The sequence below is a fragment of the Xyrauchen texanus genome, chromosome 32, assembly GCF_025860055.1.
Source record: "Xyrauchen texanus isolate HMW12.3.18 chromosome 32, RBS_HiC_50CHRs, whole genome shotgun sequence".
NCBI classification, from domain to species: domain Eukaryota; kingdom Metazoa; phylum Chordata; class Actinopteri; order Cypriniformes; family Catostomidae; genus Xyrauchen; species Xyrauchen texanus.
This window is the reverse complement of record NC_068307.1, coordinates 454,986-475,000: the sequence shown is the minus strand read 5'-3', so window position 1 is coordinate 475,000 and position 20,015 is coordinate 454,986. Positions and strand designations below refer to the sequence as shown.

The 20,015-nt window shown below is 41.2% G+C and overlaps 2 protein-coding genes across 2 annotated transcripts in view; one reads left to right on the top strand and one right to left on the bottom strand.

The window, feature by feature from the left end:
• The window catches only part of lsg1 (large 60S subunit nuclear export GTPase 1), a 12,094-nt gene extending 873 nt beyond the window's left edge, over positions 1-11,221 (bottom strand). Inside the window, exons 1-13 of the mRNA XM_052101620.1 lie at positions 10,981-11,221; positions 10,322-10,448; positions 10,116-10,236; positions 9,063-9,149; positions 8,893-8,979; positions 8,741-8,801; positions 8,477-8,653; positions 8,073-8,381; positions 7,892-7,993; positions 7,535-7,677; positions 5,285-5,409; positions 5,115-5,194; positions 4,843-5,016 (exon numbers count right to left, since the gene is read on the bottom strand). Of these exons, the coding sequence (XP_051957580.1) occupies positions 4,843-5,016; positions 5,115-5,194; positions 5,285-5,409; positions 7,535-7,677; positions 7,892-7,993; positions 8,073-8,381; positions 8,477-8,653; positions 8,741-8,801; positions 8,893-8,979; positions 9,063-9,149; positions 10,116-10,236; positions 10,322-10,448; positions 10,981-11,070 (1,683 nt within the window). The 5' untranslated portion in view covers positions 11,071-11,221. The remainder of the gene's footprint in view (positions 1-4,842; positions 5,017-5,114; positions 5,195-5,284; positions 5,410-7,534; positions 7,678-7,891; positions 7,994-8,072; positions 8,382-8,476; positions 8,654-8,740; positions 8,802-8,892; positions 8,980-9,062; positions 9,150-10,115; positions 10,237-10,321; positions 10,449-10,980) is intronic.
• A 4,167-nt stretch (positions 11,222-15,388) lies between these two features.
• On the top strand, positions 15,389-17,170 carry fam43a (family with sequence similarity 43 member A). Its single transcript, XM_052101635.1, is given in 2 exon segments — positions 15,389-15,772; positions 15,775-17,170. Coding segments are annotated over 2 exon segments (1,053 nt in total). The 5' UTR covers positions 15,389-15,525; the 3' UTR covers positions 16,581-17,170.
• Positions 17,171-20,015: the final 2,845 nt, after the last annotated feature.

The window sequence follows — 20,015 nt, the reverse complement described above, 5'->3', positions numbered from 1 at the left end:
ACCCACACACACACACACAGCACACACCCACCGACACACACACCCACGCACACACCCCACCCACACACACCCACCGACACACACACACACACACACACACACCAGCACACACCCCACCCACGCACGCACACCCACTGACACACGCACCCACGCACACACAAACCCACGCACACACCCACACACCCCACCCACGCACGCGCACACACGCGCACACACGCACGCGCACACCCCACCCACGCACGCGCACACACGCACCCACCCACACACGCACCCCCCACCCACGCACGCACCCACGCACCCACGCACGCACGCACACACGCACACACGCACGCACACGCACGCACACACACGCACCCACCCACGCACGCACACACCCACGCACGCACAAACCCACACACGCACACTACCCAATCGCCCGCCCGCCCGCACATTTGTTAAAATAAGCTTTTAAAAGCTTATTCAATAGAAGAGTTTTATAAAAATTAAAAATTAAAGTTAAATGCATTAAGCTGAAGACATCTTTAGTTACTTTGTTTACTTAGTTATTTTTGTAAACAAACAAACAAAAAAAAGAGTCTGCAGCTCTATTACACAAGTATCGGATCGGGACACGGTACCGGCAGATATTTAATATTTTTAAAATCAGATCAGGAGCCAAAAAAGCTGATCGGGACATCTCTACTAAAAAGTGTTTGTCCATTTTACCCCTCACAGATGTGAACTGTAGGGGGCGCTCTAACACATTTTACCCCTCACAGATGTGAACTGTAGGGGGCGCTCTAACACATTTTACCCCTCACAGATGTGAACTGTAGGGGCGCTCTAACACATTATACCCCTCACAGATGTGAACTGTAGGGGCGCTCTAACACATTTTACCCCTCACAGATGTGAACTGTAGGGGCGCTCTAACACATTATACCCCTCACAGATGTGAACTGTAGGGCGCTCTAACACATTTTACCCCTCACAGATGTGAACTGTAGGGGGCTCTAACACATTATACCCCTCACAGATGTGAACTGTAGGGGGCTCTAACACATTTTACCCCTCACAGATGTGAACTGTAGGGGGCTCTAACACATTATACCCCTCACAGATGTGAACTGTAGGGGCGCTCTAACACATTATACCCCTCACAGATGTGAACTGTAGGGGGCTCTAACACATTATACCCCTCACAGATGTGAACTGTAGGGGCGCTCTAACACATTATACCCCTCACAGATGTGAACTGTAGGGGCGCTCTAACACATTATACCCCTCACAGATGTGAACTGTAGGGCGCTCTAACACATTATACCCCTCACAGATGTGAACTGTAGGGGCTCTAATTCATTATACCCCTCACAGATGTGAACTGTAGGGGCGCTCTAACACATTATACCCCTCACAGATGTGAACTGTAGGGGGCTCTAACACATTATACCCCTCACAGATGTGAACTGTAGGGGGCTCTAACACATTATACCCCTCACAGATGTGAACTGTAGGGGCGCTCTAACACATTTTACCCCTCACAGATGTGAACTGTAGGGGCGCTCTAACGCATTATATCCCTCACAGATGTGAACTGTAGGGGGCGCTCTAACGCATTATACCCCTCACAGATGTGAACTGTAGGGGGCTCTAACGCATTATACCCCTCACAGATGTGAACTGTAGGGGCGCTCTAACGCATTATATCCCTCACAGATGTGAACTGTAGGGGGCTCTAACACATTATACCCCTCACAGATGTGAACTGTAGGGGGCTCTAACACATTATACCCCTCACAGATGTGAACTGTAGGGGCGCTCTAACACATTATACCCCTCACAGATGTGAACTGTAGGGGCGCTCTAACGCATTTTACCCCTCACAGATGTGAACTGTAGGGGCGCTCTAACGCATTATACCCCTCACAGATGTGAACTGTAGGGGCGCTCTAACGCATTATACCCCTCACAGATGTGAACTGTAGGAGGCGCTCTAACACATTTTACCCCTCACAGATGTGAACTGTAGGGGCGCTCTAACACATTATACCCCTCACAGATGTGAACTGTAGGGGGCTCTAACACATTATACCCCTCACAGATGTGAACTGTAGGGGCGCTCTAACACATTATACCCCTCACAGATGTGAACTGTAGGAGGCGCTCTAACACATTATACCCCTCACAGATGTGAACTGTAGGGGGCTCTAACACATTATACCCCTCACAGATGTGAACTGTAGGGGCGCTCTAACACATTTTACCCCTCACAGATGTGAACTGTAGGGGCGCTCTAACGCATTATACCCCTCACAGATGTGAACTGTAGGGGCGCTCTAACGCATTTTACCCCTCACAGATGTGAACTGTAGGGGGCTCTAACGCATTTTACCCCTCACAGATGTGAACTGTAGGGGCGCTCTAACACATTTTACCCCTCACAGATGTGAACTGTAGGGGGCGCTCTAACACATTTTACCCCTCACAGATGTGAACTGTAGGGGGCGCTCTAACACATTTTACCCCTCACAGATGTGAACTGTAGGGGGCGCTCTAACACATTTTACCCCTCACAGATGTGCTCGTCCATGGACATTCAGTCTAATGTTCAGTTCAAGCAACACCCTCATTATTTCATTGAATATCTCGTCCTCTGAGTGGACTACAAGCTCAATCTAGGGGTCATTAGAAAGCTGAGATCCTCCCCTTTGCTGTGATATAACACATTGTATCATCAATAGTTAAAAACATATTTTCTGATGATTTGTTTTGCATGCTTTTCCTTCTAGATGGCATATTTTGTTCTGGACATATAAGATATTATATTGGATTATTCAGCCAAACAAGCTCACAGACGAGTAAACAATGGCTCATTCTTTAGAGAATGTCCTAAGGATGAAGCAGTAGGGCTGGGGCGGTATGGATTTTTTCTAACCGTGGTTGAAAAGTAAGATATTACCGCGGTATAGCGGTAAACCGCATTAAATACATTACATTGGATCAGAGAAGTCCCCCCCCGACAGACTTTGGCGCACACATCAGAAGTCGCTTTTGATAGACAGACTTTAAATATTGTCACCTACATCCGAAGAAAAAAAACGAGCACAATTTTAAATAGTCAAATTTTCATCAAGCAGTAATTTGGCATGAACACTGTATAGATTTCCTTATTTAAGATTATTCTCAGATACATTCGCATTGAAGATGGGTCAGACATGATTTTGACCACTTTATTAAGTTTTGTTTTGTAGAAAGCCTTTCTTTAACTTAAAATTTCGTTTTGTATAAATTGTATCTTAATTTTAATCACTGTTTCATTAACTAATTGCCTGGAATTAATAAATAAGAAGCAAATATAGCAGACATATAATCAGCAGCAGGACGTGGAAGCGCCGATGCGATCTCTTGCTGCGTGAGCTCTCTCATAAATGAACCGAAACTCGGCGGCTAGGCCTACTGCCTCACAGACATGAGAAATAAATAGAAATCTTAAAATGCATTTTAAACAAAATTCAAAACAAAATGATAAAATTTTAGGCTACAGTAGCCTAGTAGTCAGGTTTGCCGATGTGCGTTACTATTTATTTATTTATTTTTATCCCTGTGCGCCAATCGGAAACGGACTTCACTGCTGATATTCTGGGGATACAACATAGCCAATAGGCTATAGCCTACTAGGGACTTCAGCCTTTAAAATATCTTTGCTGCATTGGATCAGTCTCCTTTCTAGAACAGCCAAGAGCTTTCTAGCCTCGCGGCAGCAGCGCCTTGCATCGCTCAGACCTTAAAACAGTCAGCGCCGTGGATGCGGTTTTGAAAATTTATCAAAAAACGTTGGTGCGGACAGATGAGTTTTGTGATGCGGTTGCAGATTAAATAATAATAGCCCATCCGCGCATCTCTAATACAAATGGAATGTTATTATGTGTCATGGAACATTGCGCTCCCCAACTCGCGAAAGGTCGGATTTGCTCCATATTTTGATAAGTTTTGTTTAGAAAACCTTGAATCCATGTAGGCTAATATCATTAGACATAATCCATATCATTAGAATCAATGAATCCATGTCATTAGACACAACGAATCCATGTCATTAGACACAACGTGCACACATGTGCAGGCCAATGTTTTTTTTGTTTTTTTGCGGTGACGACGGTGACAAGCTCAGACCCGCGGTTGGAGTCACGTGACCGCGGTATTGCGGTAATGCGGTAACCGTCCCAGCCCTATGAAGCAGATATAATTTTAGACTATTTTAGACTACTTACAGCAGCAGTTATTAGAGCATAAAAGAGACGTTTGTATTTGATGTCTTACAGAAATCATATTTCACTTTGTGATTCTTTTGAAAGTCTTTTAAACTGTGGTATTATGGCAACATAAACTGTACAGTCATGTTCATGTGAGCTTTCATTTGATATATGAGTTAAATGCTATTTTAAAGACTTTTAGATTCATATTAATATTTGTACCATATACCCATTATGTGGTTCATTTGGGACGTGGATGATTTAAGGCCTTAATTTGTTATTTTACATCAAATAAATGCATAAATGATGGATATCCCTGGAAAGTTCAGATTCTAAGCTTTCAAACGATACCACATATGCCTGATTTGTGTATACAGGGACTTAAGCATTTTAAGCATAAACGTTTTTCATGATGTAGCGCCCGCTAGCGGCTCCACAGAGCTGAACAAGTTTAATTTGCTTCTTCAGATTATTACAGAGCTCTCTGATTGGTCAAATACTGCTTATGATTATTTTGTTTAATGCTAAACTGTATAACTGACAGGTCACCATGTTCCTACGTTTAGCAGCTGTGCTAGTTTTATCATCTATAATTACTGCATCTGAATCTCACTTGATGAAAGAAGTTTTTATCCACTGTGTTTTCAATGCGTTTGACTTTAGACGGTTTATCATCACAGCTGATGTTCTGATTGGTTCCTCTTGTCTGCCTGCTAAAGCTGCCGTGTTGAGGCTGGAAGTCTTTGGGGTTGATGTGGGGTGGAGGATGACAGTACAGGAGTTTGCCCTGCAGACATTTACAGGAGAACAGGTGAATATATTGCCGTCATTCATCATCAGAACTGTAAATTCTGAGCTGATCGTGACTAATGAAGGGGTACTTACACTGACATAGTCTTTCAAAATAAAACGGGCTGATCTGGATTGGTCCGGCTGGCCGTGGGCGGTCATGAAGCCTCTCATATCTGCAGAAACGACACACATTTATTGATTAAAATCATTAGTTTGAATGTCTCAACAGTGTCATTAAAGCACAAACCAATCACAGAACTAACATCCATATGCCATGAGCAGCTCCTCGTAGGTAGGCGGTCGATCGGGGTCCTCGTCCTCCCTCGGTCTGATGATGTTGATACCGTAGGTCCTCTCCAAAACATCTCGAGGGATAGTTTCACATACGTGTTCAGGTTAAGGGCAAATCATATGAGGGTTGCAAATAGGGATGTAACGGTTTCACAGTATACTGCACGGTTGAAATACACCCAACTGTGTTCTAACTGGCACTTGACTTAGAAGGGCCCTTCAAAGGGAGCACAATCAATACTGCAGGGTCGTTCCAAACCGATTTGTCAATTAGAATTACTTAAAAAGTGAGTTTCTGACTGACCATTATCACTGTTCAGCCATCTGAAGGTCTCACAGTGGAAGGTAATTCTCTTAGAAGGGAATAGGGCATAGGGATGATCACTTGTGAATGGGACACGCGCACGCCAACGCAAGAAAAGTTGCTTGAGGTTATTTATGTTTTGTGTGCATCCGGATGGATGTGCAGCACCAGTAAGTGTTCTTTATTATTCTGATTCCAAACATGGACATATTATCTTTTACTGCTTGTTTGTCATATCGTACAACAGCTCTAGCCTCGTTGTAAAAAGACCGCAATGTGTCGTGTGCGTTTGTGAGCCGGTTATGGATTCATGCAGTCAGATCATCGTTTGCTTCTAAAAGTCTGTGGATAAACTGGCCAGTATTGAGATCGCTCCTCAAGTTGCCCCGGTAAGCGGCTCGGACATGACACATGGTGGGAAGGGGTATGTGTGCGAGTGTGTGCTGTAAACGAAAGCCTACTGACTGCTTTTAAAAATGGGACGAATCGTTCGACATGCCCCGCCACCACTTCCTGTTTCAGTAGGAAATACGTCAAAACGCCACATCAAACCGCGCTCGTCAAAGCACGTCATGGGGGCTTTGTGCACAAATGCAATGGACCATGGAAGTAAACGAAAGCAGGATCTCTCAGAAAGGTCCTTTGAGGTAGCCTGGAGAGGGGAGGTATCCAAGCCACATCAGTTACCAAATGGGGTACCTCAGGGATCACTGGGACCCATCATCCAGTCACATGGTTTCTCTTACCACTGCTACGCTGATGACACGCAACTCTACTTGTCTTTCCAGCCCAACGACACCACAGTGACCGCTCGAATCGCTGCCTGTCTGGCAGACATCTCAGCCTGGATGAAGGAACACCACCTGCAACTCAACCCAGCCAAGACCGAAGTCCTTGTCTTTCCAGCCAACCCGGCTGTTGAACACAACATCACCGTGCAGCTGGGTCCAACTACAGTGTTGCCTTCCAAACGGTCAGAAATCTTGGGGTAACCATTGATGATGAGCTAAATTTCACTGACCACATTTCAAAGACTGCAAGATCATGTAGATTTACACTCGACAATATCAGGAAGATAAGATCCTTCCTCTCTGTACATGCCACACAACTGCTCGTTCAGTCGCCTTGTCATAACTAGACTGGACTACTGTAACGCTCTCATTGCAGACCTTCCTGCATGTGCTATTAGACCTCTCCAAATGATCCAGAATGCAGCAGCACGTCTGGTCTTTAATGAACCTAAGAGAGCACATGTTACACCACTCTTTGTCTCTCTCCACTGGCTGCCGGTTGATGCATGTATTAAATTCAAGGCCCTGATGCTGGCATATAAAACAGTCACTGGGTCTGCTCCAGCATACCTAAAAACATTTATGCAGAGCTACGTTCCCACCAGAAGCCTGCGGTCGGCTAAGGAACGTCGCCTTGTCGTACCAAAACAAAGAGGCACCAAAACACTTTCCCGGACTCTCAGTTTCATCATACCACGGTGGTGGAATGACCTTCCCAACTCGATCCGGGAAGCTAACTCACTCTCTATCTTCAAAAAACGGCTAAAAACACATCTTTTCCAAAAGCACTTAACCGGTCAATAAAAAAAAAAAAATAATTAACAATTCTTGTTGCATTTCAATCTGTTTTGTATACTACTCTGATGATAGTGAAACTTTGTAATATGGCACTTTTCGTACCACTGTCTCCCTAAGATGATTCGCTGATGTTTTCCTCTTTTTTTAAGTCGCTTTGGATAAAAGCGTCTGCCAAATGAATAAATGTAAATGTAGGATAACTCCCAGGGTAAGTTTTAAATTCACACTAAATTTAATTGCAAATCTAAAAACGTTTGCTGCTAACTGGGGAGGAAACATGTCATCACAGTCCATTGTCATGATCATCGACAGTTTCAAAAAAGGTTATGAGAGAGATGGCTGGGACATGATCTCTTATCTGATCGATGGGCAGAATCCCGCAGCAGATCATCTCCGCTTTGGTGGAAACGAAGGAAGGCATGACCAGTCCGGGACAATCACACAAGCAGAGAGCAGGATCCACAAACAGAGTCTGAAACACATGGACACACGCCTTCAGTCAACAAACCCCAAGAGCCCACTCACCTGGTGACAGATGTTCCAATACGTTTCTATAATGCACAACTATGAAGTACTTCCAGCTTTGTTGACCACAGTAAAGCTTCATAACTTCTAGTAACGGCAGCTTGTGCCGTTTTAAGCAATGCATTTCATTGTTGACGTAACAAAGACACAAGAACGTTCACCTGAAAGTGCTTAGTGTGTCCAGGTGTAGCTGAAACGGAGACCTTCTTATTCATCAGGATGGTGTTGATGGTGGAGCTCTTCCCAACATTCGGATACCCCACCTGAAACAGGGTTTAGAGTCCAAACATGAGAGGTCCCAGTGAAGCTGATAGACAATGAGATAAATGTTTCAGTACTCACCAATCCAACTGTGATTTGTCCATCTTTGCAAGTTTGCCCAGAGTGTGCCGATTTGAACACGTCCAGCAGCTCGTCTTTGCGTAACAAACGGCTGGAGTTGTAGAACGATGAGGCTGATGGGTTTGAGGTTAGTGCATCATCTTCATCTCCAGATTCCTCGGAGCACGTCTGCCAGTTGGTCTCATCAACACAAACTTCATCTTCATCCTGCTCGCTCTCTTCTCTCGTCTCACGCGCAGAGTCCATTTCTTCTGTGGCTACTTCCTGTTCTGTATCGCTTTCACCTTCTTGGTCAACCACTTCTTCTCCCTTTGCAAGAAAACGTGAAAATTAGGTGAAGATAAGAACCGTATTTTATTGAAACAATGAAATTACATGAATTGCAGCCCAGCTCCGTGTCTTACCTTCTCTTCGGCCTCGAGTCGCTGTGCCTCGGCCAAAGCGGACCAGAACACTGCTCTGATGCCCCCCTTCTGGAAGTACCGGGCCCAATCTCGCCTCTGTTCTCTAGTGAGCAGGTCCGCTTTGTTCAGCAGAAGCATGTTTACTTTATGAGCAGAGACCTCTCCGACATATTTCTCCTGATGAGACAAGAGTTGAAGTGTGCAGTAAGATAGGAAGCACGGTTTGGAGTCGACATATTTTGAGGAAACGTCTCAATTTCTTACAAGATCCGGACAGCGAAAGAGAAGTGGGTTTCTGGCATCGAGGATTTGTACCACGACATCACTGAGAAAAACAGAACCTCGATGAACGGTCGTATCACAACGTCAATTATTAAAAAAGAGCCACAACAGAAATGGCGCAAACGATTTGTTACCTCCTCTCAATAACTCGCCACAGCTGCCTCCAGAAATCCAGATTCCTCTCAAAGGGGGTAAGAATGAACTTCTGCTCCTCCTCCAACCTACAACAGAAAGTTTGATTGTTGTCAATCGGTAAGAGAATATGATTGGCCATTCATCTACACTGAAGCTCTACAACATTCACCGAGCCAGTTCTCTTCTCCATACGAGGAAACTGTCCCTCTCGGCTTGCTGTAGGACATCAGGACTCGTGTTCTCATCCCAAGGAGGCCTGTGTTGATAAAACAGAAGAACAGCAATTATTCCATGACTTACAGGACTGTCACTGTATACTCTAGTGTTGTCATTACTGGCATAATCAAGTTATCTTAATTAAACCTGTGTAGCTCAGTGGTAAAAGACCCCTGGGGTTCGCCATTTCGGTCACTAGCTCTGGTCTCCTAAGCAACCAAATTGGGCCGGTTGCTAGGGAGGGTAGAGTCACATGGGGTAACCAAATTGTCCTGGTTGCTAGGGAGGGTAGAGTCACATGGGGTAACCAAATTGTCCTTGTTGCTAGGGAGGGTAGAGTCACATGGGGTAACCAAATTGGCCCGGTTGCTAGGGAGGGTAGAGTCACATGGGGTAACCTCCTCGTGGTGGTGATTAGTGGTTCTCTCAATGGGGCGTGTGGCGAGTTGTGTGTGGATCGTGGAGAGTAGCATGAGCCTCCACATGCTGTGAGTCTCCGCGGTGTCATGCACAACGAGTCACGTGATCAGATGCGCCGATTGACGGTCTCAGACACGGAGGCAACTCGGAACCTCACGCTATTCTCCACGATCCACACACAAATCACCACACGCCCCACCGAGAGCGAGAACCACATTATAGCAACCAGGAGGAGGTTACCCCATGTGACTCTACCCTCCCTAGCAACCGGGCCAATTTGGTTGCTAAGGAGACCTGACTGGAGTCACTCAGCACACCCTGAATACAAACTCATGACTCCAGGTGTGATAGTCAGCGTCAATACTCGCTGAGATACTCAGACACACGGTTACCTCAACTTAAATAGTTAAGGTAATTCTACATAAACACCAAATTAAGTGAACTTTACTGTAGTTTTGAAGATAGTTTTAATTGAGGGAACGAGTCAGTAACGTACAGTACTATGTTTTCAGTGCAGAGCAAATATTAGGCAATAACATATTTAGTAAGGTGTCCTCTTTTTAAATGTGATTGCACAGTAACATGCCTTCGGGGGATTCGTAGGAGCTGTTTGTTTTCCTCATGAAGTTTCTTCATCCGTTTGGACTCTTCAATGGAAGGCAATCCAGCCCTCGCTTCAGATGGGACAAACTGTATGTTCATCTTCTCTACAAAAACAATAACACTATTATTACAACACACAGACATGATCTGACGAATGAAATAATCCTAGATCCTGACATCAAGATCTACCAGCAATAAATTCTGTTCCAGCAAGTTCAGCCGTGGCCAGAAAGTCGTCCATAGAGCTCTGCTCAGTGACGGACTGCAGATTGAGTCGACCCCAGTCATAACCATCATTCAGCTCACTGGTGTGGAGCTAAAACACAAAAGATCATTAATATACAGATCAATTCATGCACTGGATCCAGCGGGGACGGATTACTGATCAGGCCAATGGGGCCAGTGCCCAGGGGCCCTTGACTACCCGGGGGTGTCCTGGTCTTTAAGGCTGCGCGATCTAGTTTTGTTACCCCCCGCTTGAAACCCTTTTGGGCATGAACAACGAACCCCACCCCCCATTTAACAACTTTTGGGTGGAGGGGGGCCCTTGGAGATAATTGGCCCCAGGACCTTTGCAAGACATAATCCGTCCCTGGGATCCAGCTGAAACTATAAAAAAAAAAAAAAAACCTTACATTTATGTTATATCAAAGATGCAGATAATAATAATAATCACCATCATCATAATAACACTACTACTAATAATAATAATATTATTATTAATCTTAATATTAATAAGGAATGAGTCAAGAAATGCTCTCCAGAGCATTTATAACTTTACATAATGAATAAGAGTTATGCACAATGTTCTGATAAAACACTCAATATGAGATGAAAAACACTTCTACCCATGTGTCATTCCTCCTGTATCCGCGTCCAGCGTTTAATCTCTCCTTTATTAAAGATCTTCCTAACCCTACGCCCTTCTTCTTTCCCATATCTGAAATGTTGACACGGTTATATAGTCTCAGAAAGAGTTTTAATGCGCTGTTGATCGACTCTTCACATGTCACATGCTTATTGTGGTGGAGGAAGGAAGTCGCGCGGAAGAATCCATTGTGAAGGACCTGCTCGTCACTACAACAAAACTCGATTAAAACTGTTGTGATAAGTGTTTATGGAGCACATATGCATATATTTTAAACGTAGGTAAAACTGACTAATAACTGGTAATACAGCCAAAAAACATAAATCGTCGCCACTCTTTTGGTTTGTTCCAGTGTGTCTCGCTAAAATATGTCCGAGGAAATATCAAAGACTGCACTTAGAATAGTTCCGGATATGAGCATGCGCAGATCTCTTCTGCATCGTTGAGCCAGATATCTATATATATATTATTAACATAACATAATATACAACAGTATACAGATATGTACAGAAATATACCAGAGTGTACAGAATATAATTTCTTAATCAAAAAAGTAACCACGAAAAACACTACAAGTCTTTTTTGCTTTTTTGTTGACAATATTCTCCAAACATGTGTTGTAGTTCTTGACCTCCTCGAGAAAATGAATGAAATTTGGCTTGGGCCCTGACCATTTCTTCTTATGTATGTGGAACTTCCCCAAAATAATAAGAAGTTGCACAAGACAAATACAATTATTATTATTATTTTAATTTACATATATCAAAATTATTTAACTTGAATATAATTTTGGTTTTCCTTCTGGTAAAATGTTCCATATCCACCCAAAGATTTTTAGAGTATAAACAATTACAAAAAAGATGGACAATAGATTATTATTCTGTTGAGCAAAAATCAAAGGAATAATTCATATCCAAATTAAATCTCTCTAATACACCTTTAGCTGGATATATATACCATGTACAACTTTGAATATAACCTATTTTACTTTATTATTTAAACAATATTTGTCACAAATATTCCAAGCTTTAGTCCAGTTTATATTTGTAAATACATTATTCCACAATGAACTTTTATGAGTATCTGTTACGCCTATATTTCTAATATGTTTATTAGTACAATGGTGTTTAAGGACATCAATATCTCCTTTAAACATACTTTCTTTAACATATATTATCTCAGAAATATCACTTCCACAAGCTCTTATAACATGTGTAACCTGCTGAGGTATGACGTCACACACAACAGGAAACTCTTTTTGGTGTAACTGGAAACCCAAATTTATCCAAGACAAATTACCGTTTGTTATCTAAGTTGTCATAGTATTATTTTCATACCAACTTTTATAGAAGAGAGATCTATTTTTTATATTGAATACTTCTATTATTCCAAATAATATATTTATTTGGAGAAAAATTGTGGTTAAACACAAGCACAGAAATCTTCTATTTAGATATTTTAAAACTCCGTTGAGAGCGGTCAACTAGAGTGTTACGACAGTAAGTCACCGTTTGCGGTTACCATCCAAATGAATGTGGAGAGCCGTAAACCGACAACGACCTGTCGCAAGATTTACCGAGTCTGCTCTTTTAAAACAGCAATTTTATCGTTGTAAACTACACATATAGATCATTTCAAATGGATTGTTTAGTGTAAAACATGTTGAAAATTAGTGGAAAGGTGGAGAGTTCATTAATTGATCTGCTGTTTCCTCACAAAAGCAGTTTATTCAGCGCAATGAGCATCTCCTACATAGACATCCATTACAAACCAAACGGCCTCTTGTCTCACCAGTGCACCGCTCATGGACCGCCGCGTTGAAGAATTGGGTTCGGAACAACATATTAATTGTAAACCAGCTTATTGACAAGAATGGGCAATTATACACATACTCATACATATTTATATATATATATATATATATATATATATATATACATCTTTTTTTAAATTTTTTTATTAAAAAATAATTTAACAAAGTAATTAGGGCTATCCCCAATGGCATAATACATTTTACCAAATTCTCAAATGTAGATATTAATAATACAACCTCACATAATCCTCAACTTTTTGTGAAAAAACAAAATTACATTATTAATCTTTTAATTATTTTGTCAAAGTTTTATATTCATTAGACAAAAAAAAAAATAAAATAAAATAAACTCATATAACTCATATATTACCTTTTGTAATACTGAACTCACAATATACTGTGAAACCCTTTCAAACATGAGATCACAAAACAAAAAGCTTATAAAAACAATACAAATGTTTAACCTTTTCAAATTCATGTAACTGCCATAATATTATATAGAACTTTTGATCCCAGTATTTTTATTTTTTTTTTACATATGTGTTCATTTTATGTTTTAGTTGTTGTTGTTATTCTGTTTCATATACTCTGAACTGTACCACAACGTCTTATATTTGCCTTGTAGTTTTTGCATTGTACTTGTCTATAAATGACCTAAAAATAATTACAATAAAAAAAATTAAAAGCCAGAAAGGTATGAGGTGACACATTAAAAGTCATTTTTGACATTTCAAGGATGTTTTATGCACCTCACAGACGTCACATAAGAATCATAATCCGCCAAAAAAAAAATATATATATAGTAGAGGATTCTTACATATACATTTGCATTTATGTATCAAACATTTCCCAAGAACAATTAATTCATTTACAATGTACTGAATTTGAGAGTTTGAGTTGTAAAGGTTAGCATATTAATGAAATGTTAATTAATCTTCAATGTTTTACATTAAACAATGTTTACTACGATAAACACGAAAACTTTTGCGACAGGTAAGTGTCAGTTAACTGCTCTCTCCGTTCATTTGTATGGTAACCGCAAACGGTGACTTACTGTCGTAACACGCTAGTTGACCGTTACGCTTTATATATGGTAGAAGATCTCTAAACAAATATTGACAGGCAATTCCCGGCTAAATATAAATAAAAATCAGAATTTATGTATGTATGTATTTATGTATTTATTCACAAGGCAATTTAAGCCATACAGGTTTTCGGAAATCTGACTGTGAGAGTTGTATTTCCCTGAATTGAATAATAACAGACAATAGATTTAATTCATCCATCTCTATGCACTGTTCTCATTCCCGCACTTCGTGTCATCTCTAAGCTTCTCTTACATTGAAGGCATCTCACTCACCAGTAGAGGACAGCACATTACAAGTTAAAAGGAATATTCCGGGTTCAATATATGCAAAGTCGTTTAGCCCGAGACGGAGCACTTGTATTATAATGAAAAAAATGGGAACGCCTAAAATGGCGGATTTAGAAAAGAAAGTCCCACCTTAAAATTAAAAGAGCCAATCACCGTTTAGATACAAACATCGCCTGTCAATCAACTTGAGAACGCGCATGCGCATTAGCTGGATCACCCTGAAAAATTGCGTTTTTAGGTAAAAATTGGTAAAAAAAAAAAAAAAAAAAAGCATAATTTATTATACAATTGTTGTCATATTTTACTGCTGATTTGAAATATGTTCTTTGGTCGTAATCATGACCAATCATTTTGAAGATGTCTGTCTTTTCCCATTCAAGTAGATAGGAGCTACACTTTTATGCCGATTGTCTCCATAGAAAATAGCTGCCCAGAGCTTTCCACAAAAACCACTTAGTGGACTGACTTGCTAAATATAACTTTGATGCCAGTAATTTAAACCGAGAGAATTTGTAGCGTAATGTTGATTAACATAAAAAATAAAATAATTCTAGTCGTCTTTTTGTAAAAATAAAAAAATAATAACGCTAAAGGTTACAGTTAGACACTTACAATGGAAGTCAATGGGGCCAATTTTTGGAGGATTGTGAAGCTTTATCATTCTAAAATCATGTTAAAACACATATTGTTCATGTCTTGTGTCTATACTTTTGAAACAAGTGAGTATTTTAATGTTTACAGATTATACCCCATTGACTTCCATTGGAAGTGTCTCACTGGAACACACATTTGTGCTTTTTTTTTTAAGAAAAGGAGGGACGAGTTTAAATATTGTATTTTTATGGTATTCAACATTGTGCCACAAATGCTGTCGATCGAGCTTCAGTATAGAACCCGGAATATTCCTTTAAGATTTCCCCATAACCCTTTACAACTCTATGCCACCCCGACCTTACCTACATAATAATAATTATTATTATTATTATTATTATTAAATGAGATATTAATATACAGTCATTATTTAAATAATGATGACTGTAAAAGTAAAGAAACGAGAAGGACATCAATATACTGCTCAAATAAATAAAAACAAGCCGAGCCCTTCTTGGTACCTCCTGGACTCCCCCTCTGAGCGGTTGAGTTGGTTCAGTCTGGTATATAAATCACTGCTGAACGCCTGGACTGTACAGTGTTGTTTGAGACGCTTCGGAAATTTTGAACTCTAAATCCTTAAAATTGTCTTAAACCAGCTGATAGATGACTACAAACTGTTTCGGTGTAGAATTTAGATGTCATAGTGTAGATTTAATAGCCTCGTTGTCCTCAACGCGACCATTATGTTGCCTTGGAAGAAGAACAAGTTTGAGCTGATAGAGGAAGAGAAGCTGCCGTCCAAGCAGAAGGGTTATGCCGTCAGTCTCAACTACTCGGCGCTCACGTCGTTCGCCAAATCCTGCCCGGAGAGCGCGCTCAACCGAGTCAGCAGCATGTTCAAATCCAAGAGGAAAAAGGTGAAAATCACCAGCGAGGACCCCACGTACACGGTCCTGTACCTGGGCAACGCCACCACCATCCAGTCCAAGGGGAGGGATGCACGGACGTGGCGGTGAGTAAGATCTGGGGCAAGAGCGAGATGGGCAAGAACGGCACCAAGATGAAGCTCACCATCAGCTCGCACGGCATCCGGATGGTGCACGTGGACGAGAAGGCAAAGCGACCGGGACATTTGTATTTATTGCACCGAATCACATACTGCGTCGCGGACCCGCGGCTCCCCAAGATCTTCGCCTGGGTCTACCGGCACGAGATGAAGCACAAGGCGGTGATGCTGCGCTGCCACGCCGTGCTGGTGTCCAAGCCGGAGAAGGCGAAGGCCATGGCGCTGCTCCTGTACCAGACCTCGGCGACCGCTCTGGCGGAGTTCAAGCGGCTCAAGAGGAGGGACGACGCCAGACACCAGCAGCAGCAGCTGATCGGGGAGCAGACGATCCCCCTGGTGCCCCTGAGGAAGCTGCTCAACGGACAGTGCTGCTATAAGCCGCCGGTGGAGCGCAGCAGGAGCGCACCCAAACTGGGCTCCATCACGGAGGACTCGGTCGGAGAGGAAGAGGAGGAGAAAGCGACGCACTTCGAGTGCGAGGATGTTCTGGACACGGAGGGCGACTGCGTGTCCAACGGCAGGCAACAACAACAACAACACCTGTGCCAGATTATCAACGATTTGGGCGGCATGAGTATCGGGAACGACGTGCAGACGCTGAAGGCCGACCTGAGGGTGACTCGCCTGCTGTCCGGGGAGAGCACCTGCAGCGAGTCCTCCATAGACAGCAACCATGAGCCGGTGTGTGTCCCCAATGGCATACTGGACGGAACAATGCAGGAGGTCGGCTGACATGCCCTTAATAAACTGGTCTCATGTAGCCGGACCCTTCATAGTTAGCCAGCTCACTGATTAGCCCCCAAATGCTGTGTATGGCATGAAGGCCATGGAGCAGATTATTTAATCCACCAGAGCTGCAATAAGACGCTTAAAGTCTCTGTAAGAGGTTTTAGGAGAGATCTTGTTTACCTCAAGGAAATGCTTTAAAATAAGAATCACAACAGTCCCCAAAATATATATATATATATGTGTGTGTGTGTGTAACTCATTTTCCTTTCTCTGTTTCTGATGGAGGAAGTGTCTAAATCTGCTGAATGTGTCTGAAAGTTTCCGTTTGTATTTCTGATCTTGCACTGGGGTGAAATTCAGTATTATGTTATTATTTAATGTGCATAACAATACTTTCCTATGAATGTTTATACGGACATGTTTAATCTTTGCTGTGCAAAAGAGAAAATATCCTGATGTACAGAGATGTATATAATGTGCAAACTTAAATGCATAATTTTTTTAAAGAATGTGGTTGTTTGTTTCTGTAAACACCAATAAAGATGTCAAATGTACATCGGTGGGGAAAGTTGATTTGTGGTTAAATGAAATACAGCGTATATGCAGTAATAACTGAACAGTGTTTGTGTTTATATGGAATATATATATATATTATTATGCCATGCTTTGTGCAAATGGTACATTAATGTTCTGTACATGTATTACACACACCTTTAATAACATCGTCATAGCAACATACATGATTTACTCACATATGAGGTTTCTGGAAGGTTACAGGCACCATGATTGTATGACGATGAATAGCGGGCATGTGTTGCGTTGCCACTGGAGCTGCACATGTCCTGCGGAGAGGCCGTTAATAACGCTGGCATTGATGCCACTTTCTACGGCAATAGTGGCACAAACTAGAGGTAATTAGAGATATCGGTTTTACCGATTAATCGGCGCCGATATTTGCTTTTTGGAACGATCGGTTATCAGCTAAAATCTACGCAGATATTTGCTAATCGTTTGAATAATTAATGTAATTATCCTGAAGGATTTTACGATATATCAGCGTTAAAAATAAAAACAATCATACGGGGATTTGCTGTGTCTTACATCATTAACTATGTTTCCATCCGCGGATGTTTTTGCTAAAAAAGTTTCAGTGCATTAAAATAAGCTGATGGAAACGCAAATTAGTGCGACAAAATATTTTTGGGTTTAACTCTAACACATAAACTGTATTTCAATACTTCAAATGAAGAGAAAACAGGTTTGGAAAACTTTGTCTTGAGAAAATTGCATTAATGCAAGAATGCCGTGTCACATGACCAAGCGTTTGCCTCTGTTGATCATGACGGTAAGCTATACGTCCTTACATTACTCGCACTGTTATGGAACGAATATCTCGTATCATGCACCGGTCATCAACAAGTACAAGGAGAACAAATGAATGGCCACTCTTTGTGATTAATCGTGGGTGACATCTGTTTATATATTAAAGTTGCTTTTCCACACCATTCAAAATAATAGACAGCAGTCATGGGATGAGCCCACAATACAAACAACATCATTTCTGTGCACAGAGATGTTTTATATTAGAAATAACCAGCTTTTGAACATTTTAAAACGTTTCCATATTTTAGATTTTACCTCGGATCGCATTTGCTGCTTTTAGAAAATGTAAATTGCATTATGACAATCAAGTTCAGTTGGTACTTTTAAATGAGCAGCTCAATAAGATCTACCAACTAAAAAAAACACAGTTTCATTTAAAATAAGAAAATGCTTGTTGGGAATACTGCAGGCGATGTTTTGTTTATTCAGTTGCCATGACAACTAGGTTTGCCAAAGGCGCGTATGCGCAAACCTAGTTGTCATGGCAACTGAATAAACAAAACATCGCCTGCTCAATATTTACTGGTCAAGTGCAAGTCAGACAGAAACTAAAAGAAGGAAAGACATTATATTTATTTTTATTAAAATTTAACGAAAGTACATTTACATTTTGTGCGATCTACCACACAACATCTACAGGCACAACATCAGGACCGATATTACAGTCCTATCAGAAGAGCAACTGCAATTCCTCTTCTGATTGCATTTATTTGTGAAATGAAATGACAGTAAGCTGTCTAATTTAAATGAATTGTCTCAATACTCTCTCCCCATTTTACAAAGTCTTTGGGGGAATTAGGGACATCTGGGAGGCGAAAGGTGCACAATTAGCGATATACAGACATTTCTGTATGGAAACGGCTTAAGGGCAGATTTCGTTCACGATAAATCAAAACTTATGTGACGAAGTGTTTAAAAGGCCATTTCAATGGAGACTAGCAGAAGACGGCAAATTTCCCAAAATATGTTTTAGACATTTTCACTTTGTCGATAACAAAACAGCATGAAAATTGGATGAATCTGACAATATGAACCCATATTTTTATCCTCACTGCACGACATATTTAGATGAGATTATCATGTAAACATCGCGTCTCATATCTTGTGATTTATATGCAAACATAAATCGTCAAAAACCGCCCAAATTTGTTTTGGCTTGTTTCTCGCTATGGTTTCTCGTTCAAACACATGATAGTCAATTTTTATCCACCCGCCAAAACCCATTTTTGCCCGCAAAAAAGATTGCAAAACCGCCTAATCTGGCAACCCTGTGGGCTATTAAAGGCTGGTAAATACTTAAATATAGCGCATTGTGACGGAGCCAAATCTCAGTCACTTCAAAATAAGAGTCTCTTATTTTGAAGAAAAAAAAAATATATATATATATATATATATATATATATATATATATATATATATATATATATATATATATTTTGTGGTTATTGTTGCAATTTTTTCTTTTTAATTTATTTTAAAGAATAAAGTACATTTGCGTTTTTTTTTTTGTTTGTTTTTTTTTGCCGCCTGTGGTGTCTATGTGCTCACTGTAGTAAGGAAACACTTTAAAAAGTATTTTTGAGCATTTTATAAATCTGCCTTTCCCACGTTAGTTATCTGTTTTAGTAACATCAGTCTCGGTCGACCTCTAGCGTGAACTACACCACGAGTAAACCTCAACAGATCTCTAAAGGCCATTGCACACTGAGTCCGAAATTTTCGTATGCGTTTTTTCGTGTTCATCAGCCTAAAAATCCGCATTTTGTTTTTCATACAGTACTTTGTGCTGCGAGACGAAGTGTATCAACTTGTCAGACGCCATTCTGGATTTTGCCGGTCACTTGTACGGTGGCTCCGATTTGTCAAAAAACCTCTCAAAATGCTGGCTGTGGATGCGAAAAACGCAGAAAATCGAACCCGATCCGAATTTTTTTATTACGGACGAAAGTTTCGGAGGCAGTGTGCAAGCGTGATTGAAATAACGTGAGGTCGAATTTTTTTTTTAACGTGCGAAAATTTCGGATGCGAATTTCGGACTCAGTGTGCAATGGCCTT